Below are 13,129 nucleotides of genomic sequence, written 5' to 3'. Positions count from 1 at the left end.
TATAATGTAAAGGATAATTCCACATGTTTATATATCCAAGCATTCACCCAGAATTTACAAAAATATATATAAATACTCACAAATCAACTCAAAGTGTTGTCACATAGATACAAGGGCCAATGGGGCGTCCAAAAACGGTTGTAGATTGAATCATCCACAGATGGAGTCCAAATATCTCAGAAGGACTTAATGTATGTTACCAGAATTATAGTAAGTTTAAATCCATGGCTGCCCAAAACAGCAAGGGGAAATATAGAGAGATGGCCGGGGTTAGTTAGGTCAAAATGAATTGATCCACAAAAAAAGGCAGAACCCCAATCCTTCTGAGGACAGCAATGTCACTGGAAGGTCCCTGCAAGTTTGATAAAAGAGAACATTGAGTGCAATACTGCTATTGGCCACATGGTGCCAGCAGAGGCTGCTCGTTTAATATTATGTAAAAAAGGGTATAGCCTACCAGTTCAGACTATCATAGGGTAATGGGATTGCTAGTGTGGATAGGAATGTCCCATGTAGCAAGTCATTCCAGCCAGTCCAATAACCAACGACACATAAGAGTTCTATAAGGAGATAATGTTAGGGAAGCATGTTAGTTAAGCGTGCCCATTCTCACCTCCGAATAATCCATTCAGGAGGGCAGAGAAAGCCCTACATATATGTACTCACTTTAAAGCCCGTCTGGTCCGCTTGCACAGCAATCTCGCTGTGCTCACAGATCCTCAGGCTATTTGAATGACTGGGTTTGGCGCCAAAACGGCAGCCGCCACCAGCCTTCTCTCATTTCCCCCTGATTGCTGACATCTCCGGCCAGAAGCCAGGAGAACGTCAGACAAGAGGATGCTGCCGCGCATGCGCGAAAAAGCCGCACATGCGCAGTAATGGCGGGACGTGCGATATGCCATCCACTCCATAAAAGCTCCCCGTTGGTGAGAGGGAGGGAGAGTGAAGGGAAAGAGCAATCGCCACGTCCCACCACAAGATGCATGGGAGTACTGTCGGCCGACTGAGATGCCCCAATAGGGGCTAAATCACCCAAATTGATTTACATCTCAGTATTCACTAAGGCGGAAGTACCTGCTAATAATGCCCGGGGACATACATCATTGGTCTCCAGCGGTCCCTTGTGGTCAAATAAAGCTATAGCATGCATAAAAGGGCACAGATACTTCCTTATCAAGTCATCAATAGACTATATATTTTAGATAAAGATGGAAATCCTAAAATTATGCTTGATACCGAGTTTATGGCCCAGGTGACTAGACAGAAAGTCCCATTTTATCTTACACCCTCAAAATTTAGGCAGTCAGAGATTTTTCTTATTTGGGTTAATATATAAATAAATCATTAATTCTGAGAGCATATAATAAAAATAAAAAATGAATAGCAGACAGCTTCAGACGCATATATCACTGTCTACATATTATATCTCTAAGATAGCTTACAGCATAATTTTTGTCAAAAGTCCCTTGGATGTGTGACCAAACATTGACTCGTGATAACAAAGTATACTAGTTACCTATTAATACATATACATTTATTTAAAAAATATATCTTTTTTATATCCATGTGGCATTATTAAGAGCACATTGCTGTTAATACCCTCACTAAGAAGCAAAAATCCTAGTAAACATACTTTGGATAGTAGGTCGGGATAGCAAACCCCAAAAGTGGGTTAAACAGGACAAAATCCAGAAAAACAAGTTCTATAGAAAACATTTGTAACTGATATATTCGTTTAACCCAGGTGACCTTGTCGCATCAAGCAAGAAGATCCACTGTGTTTCCAACTGTAAAAGTCTCCTGTCTATGTCACCCCCTCTTGGTGATTCCTTAACATGTTCAAGGGCAAAAAAACTCATGCAATCCAAGTTGTAACCATGATAGAGGCCAACATGCCTACTAATGGCCGACACCAGTTTACCCGTATTGACCTCATATACATAGTCTCGTATCCGATTGTGAAAGGGTCTTTTAGTTTTCCCTATGTAGAAAGCTCTACATAGGGAACATTTCATATAGTAAACCACCCCTACTGTGCGGCAGTTTATTAGTTCTCGTGGAGACCATTTCTGGCCATTAGGCAACCGAATGCTCTCTCCAACCCAGATCCATCTGCAAAAATTACAATCTCCACATCTGGTATTGCCTCTGGGGTTCCCATTTCCCTCGGCGATTGCCACTGGCCAAAGATGGCTATGGGTGAGATGGTCCCTCAGTGACCTAGCTCTACGATACGTGATCTGTGGTCTCTCACCTATATATTTAGCCACAATGGAGTCGTCCCTTAGCAGGTGCCAATGCTGTGCCAATATTTGTTCAACCTGTTTGTATCTGCTCGAGTAGCGTGTGATGATACGGGTGGGTTCCTTTATAGTTTGTTTTCTTTGATCATATAAGAGGGAATCTCGTGATCTAAGTTTGGTTTTATTGAACGCTTTTTTCAAGCATTTTTTGCTATACCCTCTTTCCAAAAAGCGCTGCTGCAATAATTTAGCTTGGCGATAATAGTCCTCCTCTTTACTGCAATTTCTCTTGAGTCTGAGATATTGCCCATAAGGTATACTCTTTTTCAGACTATGTGGATGTGCACTCGAGGAATGTAAAACCGTATTTGCTGCTGACAATTTGCGAAATAAATCGGTGCTCAAATTGCCCCCAGTGTCCTTCATGATTGATATATCCAGGAAATTGACTTTAGATTGACTACATTCCATAGTGAATTTCAAATTATAGGTATTCTCTCCCAATCTTTCCATAAAGGAATCCAATTCCTCCTTGGTGCCCGTCCATATGGGTAGGATGTCGTCTATGTACCTGTGCCACGCAAGAATGTGGCACAGGTACATAGACGAGTCCCCTCCATAGAAGACATCACGCTCCCACCCCCCCAGGTACAGGTTTGCGTATGATGGGGCACATTTCGTCCCCATCGCCACTCCCTGCACCTGGAGGTAGTGGGAGTCGTTGAATATGAAGACATTCCTAGACAGGATATATTCCAGAATTTCAAGAATAAATGTATTGTATTTCCAGGTCGATCGATCCCTTTCTCTCAGGAATTCTGCTATTGTTGCAACCCCCCTCGAGTGGGGTATGGAACAATACAGGGCTTCCACATCAATGGTTACCAACCAAGCGTTTTCAGGTATATTTTTGTCCTCTAATACTCTTAGGAGATCTCTAGTATCCTGTATGTGGGAGGGTAGGGATTTCACAAAGGGCCTGAGATAATCATCAATTATTTTGCTGGCCTGTTCAGAGATACAACCAATCCCTGACACAATGGAGCGGCCCGGGGGTTTTTTCATGCATTTATGCACTTTAGGCAAAGAATAGAATGTAGGCGTGACCGGATTCTTTACATTCAGAAATTCATAAGTGCTTTTCGTTATTATGGCATTATTAAATGCTCTAAGGATGATTTCTCTATATTCCTGGTGAAACTTAGATATTGTCTTCTCTGGGATACGCCTATACCACGCTTTGTTGTTCAGAATGTCTAAACACATGTTAACATAGTCTTCCCTTCCCATCACTACTACGTTACCCCCTTTATCAGACGGCTTTATAATTATTTCTATGTTATTTTTTAATTTGTTGAGGGCCATTGTTTGTTGGGGGGATAGATTACCATCTAGATGTATATTTTCTGGTAACTGTCTCAAATCATACATGGCCTTTTGAACAAATGACCAAATATGCAGGTTGCGTTGCAGTGATGGAAAATTGGAAGACTTGTTTCCATACTCTGGGATAAGATCTCTAATTACTTCCATGGATGTGTTCTCAAGCTCATCTAAAGCCGCATTTTCCCCTGTGTTACCCTCCTCCCAAAGTTGCATCAGGTCTTTCAGTGCTTTGAAATCCCTAATTGTGAATTCCTTCCATAGTTCCATATCCTTAGCTTTTTGTGCTTGAGGAGTGGGGGTTTTGTCATAAATGGTGTGTAATGTCAGCTTCCTGGCAAAGAGTATAATATCCTTTGCTACCTCAAATTTATCCAATGGTGGCGAGGGGCAGAAATTTAAACCTAACCCCAAAACAGTGATTTCGTCCTTTGTAAGTTTATAGGATGAGAGATTAACAATTTTCAAATCACTGTTACATTCTTTCATTTCTTGACCAGATGGGGTTCTAGACTCCCTTGTTTCTTGGCTATCGCTCCTAAAGGGGATGGGTTAGGTTGATTAACAGTCATATTAGGGTTTCTCTGGGTGCTTTCAATTGTCCTTCCTTCCTGATGTTCTGCCCCCTGTCCTAATCCCAAATTGAGGGTTTTGGGGGCATTTTTGCCTCCAAATGAAAAACCTGATGACGACGGTAGATGTAACTGTGAAAAAGAAAAGGATGGAGGCGAGGGATGAGACATACCAAGATTGCTACCTTGATTACTGTTATTCTCCACCAAATTAAATCCTCCCTTGTTCATATTTGGTCTTTTATTGCGTTGGTTGCTGGTCCCCCTCCCAGCACTCTTGGATTTCTTGTTACGGAATCTCATCGGAGAGTTTGATATAACGGATTCCGTTTGCCTAGAGGATCTGGATGATGAGACAGACGATGATCGGTCGGTCTCGTCACCCCCCTCCCGTTCCACCCCTACCCTCCTGTGATTATTTGAAGGTCTGAGGGGGCGTCCCGGTCTCCCCCCCCTGACTCGGTTGCCACCGATATGCTTTGCCAGTATCATAAGCTAATCTGTCCCTAAGGAATTTTTTATTTTTATTCATGACTAATTTTTTATTGTGTTGTTCCATTAGGTCATTTAGTTCACTTTGTTTGGGCCCATAGCTTGGATCGGATATGATGTCTTGATGTACTGTACTTAGTGCTTGTATCTGTGCATCTATCTCCGTGATTTCATTCTGATAGTGATTTCTAAGAATTCTCATCATTTGCGTAGAGCATTGATGGAGATTATTCTCCCATATATTTTTCATTTCTTCACTCACAGTTGGAATTGTTGGGAAAATTTGAATTCTCAATCCAAAAGGGACAAGTTGTTGTTCTATGTATAAATCAAAATACTTCATATGCCAATAAAGTGAGGACTTTTTAATCAATAATTGCTTAATCTTTTGTGAAAAAACGTCCACATCCCGATGCCCATCCGTGGTGCCTACCGTTTCTGATCTAATCCTAGAGGTAAAACCCTCCCAATCTTGTCCACAGAAGTTCATATCTAAAATATAATTCAGATATAACTTCTCAGAGATAGATTATAAAATAAAGGGGAAAGAAAAAAATGATGGATTTGATCAAAGAAAATCAAAAGGGTATACCGATGTACTCTTGGTCATTACAATAGTATATTCACATAGTTTAGTTCAACAATGTAATCATATAATTACTCAAATTTGTCTCCCTGGGCGGGTGATTGGCTGAACGTATGTAGCCTGGTGGGGTGTTTAACCCCCAAAAAGATTAAATTATAAAAATGAACGTTCAGTCATTCAACCAACAGCACCATCACCCCTAGACTGAAAGTGCAAAAAATTAGTTGAAAAACTAGTAATTGGGGCTATAGCGGTGCTGTATACTCCCGTCCCTGGAGAGAAAGAATAGCAAGACAATATTATTATAAAAAGTCGCTTTATTTCAAATTACAAACATTAAAATGACAACTAACATATAAACATAAATACAACCCCCAACACATATCAACCAGACCATAAGTGTGGGCCTCTATAGGTCACCTTACTCACACCCAACTCCACATATAGATAAAGCTAGCCTATAGTGGTGCAGGGTACGGGTTACCAATGCATTTCGCCTCAAATGGCTTCTTCAGGGCAAAATAGGTGCCAGAGACTCGTTGAGGTTCATGGGGCTGTTAGTACTGATATGCAAAAAACATACAAAAGAAGAAAATCAATATATTATATATAATGTACTTTTTGTCTTGCATTTACAAAATCTTTTTGCAATACATGCATATATCAAATCAATCGTAAATATGATTTCTATAATGTAAAGGATAATTCCACATGTTTATATATCCAAGCATTCACCCAGAATTTACAAAAATATATATAAATACTCACAAATCAACTCAAAGTGTTGTCACATAGATACAAGGGCCAATGGGGCGTCCAAAAACGGTTGTAGATTGAATCATCCACAGATGGAGTCCAAATATCTCAGAAGGACTTAATGTATGTTACCAGAATTATAGTAAGTTTAAATCCATGGCTGCCCAAAACAGCAAGGGGAAATATAGAGAGATGGCCGGGGTTAGTTAGGTCAAAATGAATTGATCCACAAAAAAAGGCAGAACCCCAATCCTTCTGAGGACAGCAATGTCACTGGAAGGTCCCTGCAAGTTTGAAAAAAGAGAACATTGAGTGCAATACTGCTATTGGCCACATGGTGCCAGCAGAGGCTGCTCGTTTAATATTATGTAAAAAAGGGTATAGCCTACCAGTTCAGACTATCATAGGGTAATGGGATTGCTAGTGTGGATAGGAATGTCCCATGTAGCAAGTCATTCCAGCCAGTCCAATAACCAACGACACATAAGAGTTCTATAAGGAGATAATGTTAGGGAAGCATGTTAGTTAAGCGTGCCCATTCTCACCTCCGAATAATCCATTCAGGAGGGCAGAGAAAGCCCTACATATATGTACTCACTTTAAAGCCCGTCTGGTCCGCTTGCACAGCAATCTCGCTGTGCTCACAGATCCTCAGGCTATTTGAATGACTGGGTTTGGCGCCAAAACGGCAGCCGCCACCAGCCTTCTCTCATTTCCCCCTGATTGCTGACATCTCCGGCCAGAAGCCAGGAGAACGTCAGACAAGAGGATGCTGCCGCGCATGCGCGAAAAAGCCGCACATGCGCAGTAATGGCGGGACGTGCGATATGCCATCCACTCCATAAAAGCTCCCCGTTGGTGAGAGGGAGGGAGAGTGAAGGGAAAGAGCAATCGCCACGTCCCACCACAAGATGCATGGGAGTACTGTCGGCCGACTGAGATGCCCCAATAGGGGCTAAATCACCCAAATTGATTTACATCTCAGTATTCACTAAGGCGGAAGTACCTGCTAATAATGCCCGGGGACATACATCATTGGTCTCCAGCGGTCCCTTGTGGTCAAATAAAGCTATAGCATGCATAAAAGGGCACAGATACTTCCTTATCAAGTCATCAATAGACTATATATTTTAGATAAAGATGGAAATCCTAAAATTATGCTTGATACCGAGTTTATGGCCCAGGTGACTAGACAGAAAGTCCCATTTTATCTTACACCCTCAAAATTTAGGCAGTCAGAGATTTTTCTTATTTGGGTTAATATATAAATAAATCATTAATTCTGAGAGCATATAATAAAAATAAAAAATGAATAGCAGACAGCTTCAGACGCATATATCACTGTCTACATATTATATCTCTAAGATAGCTTACAGCATAATTTTTGTCAAAAGTCCCTTGGATGTGTGACCAAACATTGACTCGTGATAACAAAGTATACTAGTTACCTATTAATACATATACATTTATTTAAAAAATATATCTTTTTTATATCCATGTGGCATTATTAAGAGCACATTGCTGTTAATACCCTCACTAAGAAGCAAAAATCCTAGTAAACATACTTTGGATAGTAGGTCGGGATAGCAAACCCCAAAAGTGGGTTAAACAGGACAAAATCCAGAAAAACAAGTTCTATAGAAAACATTTGTAACTGATATATTCGTTTAACCCAGGTGACCTTGTCGCATCAAGCAAGAAGATCCACTGTGTTTCCAACTGTAAAAGTCTCCTGTCTATGTCACCCCCTCTTGGTGATTCCTTAACATGTTCAAGGGCAAAAAAACTCATGCAATCCAAGTTGTAACCATGATAGAGGCCAACATGCCTACTAATGGCCGACACCAGTTTACCCGTATTGACCTCATATACATAGTCTCGTATCCGATTGTGAAAGGGTCTTTTAGTTTTCCCTATGTAGAAAGCTCTACATAGGGAACATTTCATATAGTAAACCACCCCTACTGTGCGGCAGTTTATTAGTTCTCGTGGAGACCATTTCTGGCCATTAGGCAACCGAATGCTCTCTCCAACCCAGATCCATCTGCAAAAATTACAATCTCCACATCTGGTATTGCCTCTGGGGTTCCCATTTCCCTCGGCGATTGCCACTGGCCAAAGATGGCTATGGGTGAGATGGTCCCTCAGTGACCTAGCTCTACGATACGTGATCTGTGGTCTCTCACCTATATATTTAGCCACAATGGAGTCGTCCCTTAGCAGGTGCCAATGCTGTGCCAATATTTGTTCAACCTGTTTGTATCTGCTCGAGTAGCGTGTGATGATACGGGTGGGTTCCTTTATAGTTTGTTTTCTTTGATCATATAAGAGGGAATCTCGTGATCTAAGTTTGGTTTTATTGAACGCTTTTTTCAAGCATTTTTTGCTATACCCTCTTTCCAAAAAGCGCTGCTGCAATAATTTAGCTTGGCGATAATAGTCCTCCTCTTTACTGCAATTTCTCTTGAGTCTGAGATATTGCCCATAAGGTATACTCTTTTTCAGACTATGTGGATGTGCACTCGAGGAATGTAAAACCGTATTTGCTGCTGACAATTTGCGAAATAAATCGGTGCTCAAATTGCCCCCAGTGTCCTTCATGATTGATATATCCAGGAAATTGACTTTAGATTGACTACATTCCATAGTGAATTTCAAATTATAGGTATTCTCTCCCAATCTTTCCATAAAGGAATCCAATTCCTCCTTGGTGCCCGTCCATATGAGTAGGATGTCGTCTATGTACCTGTGCCACACAAGAATGTGGCACAGGTACATAGACGAGTCCCCTCCATAGAAGACATCACGCTCCCACCCCCCCAGGTACAGGTTTGCGTATGATGGGGCACATTTCGTCCCCATCGCCACTCCCTGCACCTGGTGGTAGTGGGAGTCGTTGAATATGAAGACATTCCTAGACAGGATATATTCCAGAATTTCAAGAATAAATGTATTGTATTTCCAGGTCGATCGATCCCTTTCTCTCAGGAATTCTGCTATTGTTGCAACCCCCCTCGAGTGGGGTATGGAACAATACAGGGCTTCCACATCAATGGTTACCAACCAAGCGTTTTCAGGTATATTTTTGTCCTCTAATACTCTTAGGAGATCTCTAGTATCCTGTATGTGGGAGGGTAGGGATTTCACAAAGGGCCTGAGATAATCATCAATTATTTTGCTGTCATTCAAATAGCCTGAGGATCTGTGAGCACAGCGAGATTGCTGTGCAAGCGGACCAGACGGGCTTTAAAGTGAGTACATATATGTAGGGCTTTCTCTGCCCTCCTGAATGGATTATTCGGAGGTGAGAATGGGCACGCTTAACTAACATGCTTCCCTAACATTATCTCCTTATAGAACTCTTATGTGTCGTTGGTTATTGGACTGGCTGGAATGACTTGCTACATGGGACATTCCTATCCACACTAGCAATCCCATTACCCTATGATAGTCTGAACTGGTAGGCTATACCCTTTTTTACATAATATTAAACGAGCAGCCTCTGCTGGCACCATGTGGCCAATAGCAGTATTGCACTCAATGTTCTCTTTTTTCAAACTTGCAGGGACCTTCCAGTGACGTTGCTGTCCTCAGAAGGATTGGGGTTCTGCCTTTTTTTGTGGATCAATTCATTTTGACCTAACTAACCCCGGCCATCTCTCTATATTTCCCCTTGCTGTTTTGGGCAGCCATGGATTTAAACTTACTATAATTCTGGTAACATACATTAAGTCCTTCTGAGATATTTGGACTCCATCTGTGGATGATTCAATCTACAACCGTTTTTGGACGCCCCATTGGCCCTTGTATCTATGTGACAACACTTTGAGTTGATTTGTGAGTATTTATATATATTTTTGTAAATTCTGGGTGAATGCTTGGATATATAAACATGTGGAATTATCCTTTACATTATAGAAATCATATTTACGATTGATTTGATATATGCATGTATTGCAAAAAGATTTTGTAAATGCAAGACAAAAAGTACATTATATATAATATATTGATTTTCTTCTTTTGTATGTTTTTTGCATATCAGTACTAACAGCCCCATGAACCTCAACGAGTCTCTGGCACCTATTTTGCCCTGAAGAAGCCATTTGAGGCGAAATGCATTGGTAACCCGTACCCTGCACCACTATAGGCTAGCTTTATCTATATGTGGAGTTGGGTGTGAGTAAGGTGACCTATAGAGGCCCACACTTATGGTCTGGTTGATATGTGTTGGGGGTTGTATTTATGTTTATATGTTAGTTGTCATTTTAATGTTTGTAATTTGAAATAAAGCGACTTTTTATAATAATATTGTCTTGCTATTCTTTGTCTCCAGGGACGGGAGTATACAGCACCGCTATAGCCCCAATTACTAGTTTTTCAACTAATTTTTTGCAATTTGTAGAAACCTCTCAAGGATGATCAGTGGAACAGGATGCGCCTGAGCTAAATTTTGTGTGTCATGGCAAAGGCTGTAAATACTGATATACATGTGATTTTTTTTTTTTTTTTTTAGAAATAAATTTGCAAAGATTTCAAACAAACTTCTTTCATGTTGTCCTTCTAGGGTAATGTTTGTATAATTTTGAGGAAAAGAATGCATTTAATCAATTTTGAAATAACGCTGTAACATAACAAAATGTGGAAAAAGTGAAGCGCTGTGAAAACTTTCCAGATGCACTGTACATGTGGATATCCGCAGAGGAAAATATATTGGAGATTGTAGATTTAAGAGGAAACCTTATCCTAAAATTTATAAGAAAAATCTTGTACAAATTGCTGTGCCAGCCACAGTATTACCTTGTAAACAATCAGCACAAAGGTGTGTTTTGTTAATTTTTGAAAACAGATACAGACCCAAAACTGGCTCTCTTAAGGGCTGGTTTGAGTATACCATAGTGACTTTAATTTTTTTGTCTTTTTATCTGTAGGATTCCAAACTAAAGTTGTGGTTGGTTGGGAGGGAGGTTCAGCCTTTTAATCCAACTATTGCTCATACAGTCATGTGACCATTTTTTGATATTTTGTTTAGGGTTTCAGATAATGGGTGGAGAGACGACAGGAAAGCTCGATCTTGGCATATTTATCAACTCTATAACACCAGGTGGACCTGCAGACGTGGATGGACGCTTGAAGCCAGGTAGGAATTAAGAAATCAAGATTTTTCTCTTTTGTTCACTGACGGACACAGCTCCATGTCTTCAGACCATTGTTTTGTTCACTGACGAACACAGCTCCGAAGCCTTCCGACCATTGAGCTTTATGCTGCTCTCTCTTCAGGAGTAGGATTAGGACTAGGCGGAAACATTTTTGGTTACTCCCCTGGGGCAGTCCCAAACGGTATACCATCACTTCCTGCTATAGGACTCCAGTTTTTTTCTGCCCAGTCAGGAGTAAGGACCTGGCTCTTTGCTAGGATCTGCAGTCTTGGCATTCTTTCCCTTTTTAACCACTTGCCGCCCGCCCGCCGCATATATACTGCAGCAGGCTGGCTCGGCTGCGCAAATCGACGTACTGGTACGCCGGTTTGCGGGAGTGGTGCTGGGGGGCAAGCCCCACTAGGCAGCAGAGATGCCAATCCACGGGACCGGCGGCCGCGATTACCGCCGGCCACCCCTGATCGCTCCCTGCTAAGAGAGAAGCACGGTCAGCTGTTGGAAACACAGCTGACCGTTCTTCTCTCTTAGTTCAATCTTATTTTATTGAAAGAGAAGGGTTTTACAGAGTTAGGGGAGAAGCATGGGGGTATGAAACATACAGTAAAATAAGATGTTCAGGAATGACCTAAAGTAAACCGCGAGTAAGTGCATACAACAATCAACATCAATAAGTGCAAATATGGAACCTAAATCGCCAGGTCCATTAGATCCTGGCAGCAGCACAAGGACAAGATAACAGCAACTTGGGGTGTCAGGTGTTAACATAAATAAGAGAGAAGTCAAGGAAAGGCCAACACCGGTATAAACACTTTCATGGCTGGCGGCACTTGGAAAGAATGTGGGAAGTGTGGTAGGCATTGATAAATATCTCAGCTTGCCATGGAGAAGCGCCTAAAAACAACAAATAAGCAAAAGAGGATTGCCTTAAGGTGTCAATGGTATAGCCAGAGAGGGGAATAGAGGTTAGAGGATGGGATAAAGCAGGAGAATGTAAAGAGGTATGTCAAGGGGGCAAAGAAGGTGGAGGAAATCAGGAGGGGCCGCCCACGTCCCACTACTGCCCCCCAGCACCGAGTAGCACAGACGTCTCGAGCCAGGACTGAAAGGCATCCAAACACCGAAACATGTCCCAGGACCCCCAAGCAGCAGAGAATCGGTCCTCCCTGCCCCCCTCCCGCGCCAACAGGTTTTCCATGTCCCTAAGCCGGTCCAGTTCCAGAGCCCACTCAAGTTTAGAGGGTACGTGCTTGGTCCTCCAGTGTCTGGGTATCACCGTCCGAACAGCCGCCAAGAAAAACCTCAGAACGTCTCTCTTGATCGACCGGAAGGAGCCGGGTAACAAAGACAACAGGGCCAGTTCCGGTGTCGCAGGAACAATGGTTGCCTGGAGCCTGCAATACAGAGCTATAATTACAGTCCACAATTCATGGATCTGGGGACATTCCCACCAGATATGGATAAGTGTTCCCCTAGAGGACGTGCACCGCCAACATTGGTCCGACTGGAGTGGGTCGATGTAGGCAATCCAGGAAGGGCACCTGTACCATCTGCTTAAGAGTTTGAACCCCTTCTCCTGGACTTGGGTAGCAGGAGACAGCGAGTGGGTCATCGCAAAACATTTGTGCCAGTCGGTAGACGAAATGGTTCGGCCCAGGTCCCTGTCCCAGGCAGCAGTATATGTCGGTGGGTCAGGGCGGAGGGCGCGCAATAGCAAGGAATATAAGAGAGACACCGTGTGCGTGGGGGGAACATCCTGGAGCAGGACAAAGTCCAACTCCGAAGGATCTCCCCTAACATCAGTCAATGAGGGCAGAGTGTGCATATAGGAGAGGGCCTGGCTGCGCTGCAGCCAGTTCACAAGTTCACCACTGGGGGTGGCGGATGTAGGAGAAATCAACAGGGACGGGTCAGCTCAGAGAATCTGGGCCACCCGTCGATGGT

At 42.4% G+C, this 13,129-nt stretch overlaps 1 protein-coding gene across 1 annotated transcript in view; it reads left to right on the top strand.

Annotated features, from left to right (window-relative positions):
* The window catches only part of PTPN13 (protein tyrosine phosphatase non-receptor type 13), a 541,021-nt gene that overhangs the window by 365,760 nt on the left and 162,132 nt on the right, over window positions 1-13,129 (top strand). Inside the window, exon 22 of the mRNA XM_082263089.1 lies at window positions 11,062-11,169. Within this exon, the coding sequence (XP_082119215.1) occupies window positions 11,062-11,169 (108 nt within the window). The remainder of the gene's footprint in view (window positions 1-11,061; window positions 11,170-13,129) is intronic.

This window comes from Pelophylax lessonae, assembly GCF_965119305.1.
Source record: "Pelophylax lessonae genome assembly, chromosome: 1".
In the NCBI taxonomy this organism is placed as follows: domain Eukaryota; kingdom Metazoa; phylum Chordata; class Amphibia; order Anura; family Ranidae; genus Pelophylax; species Pelophylax lessonae.
This window is presented reverse-complemented; position numbering and strand designations above follow the sequence as displayed.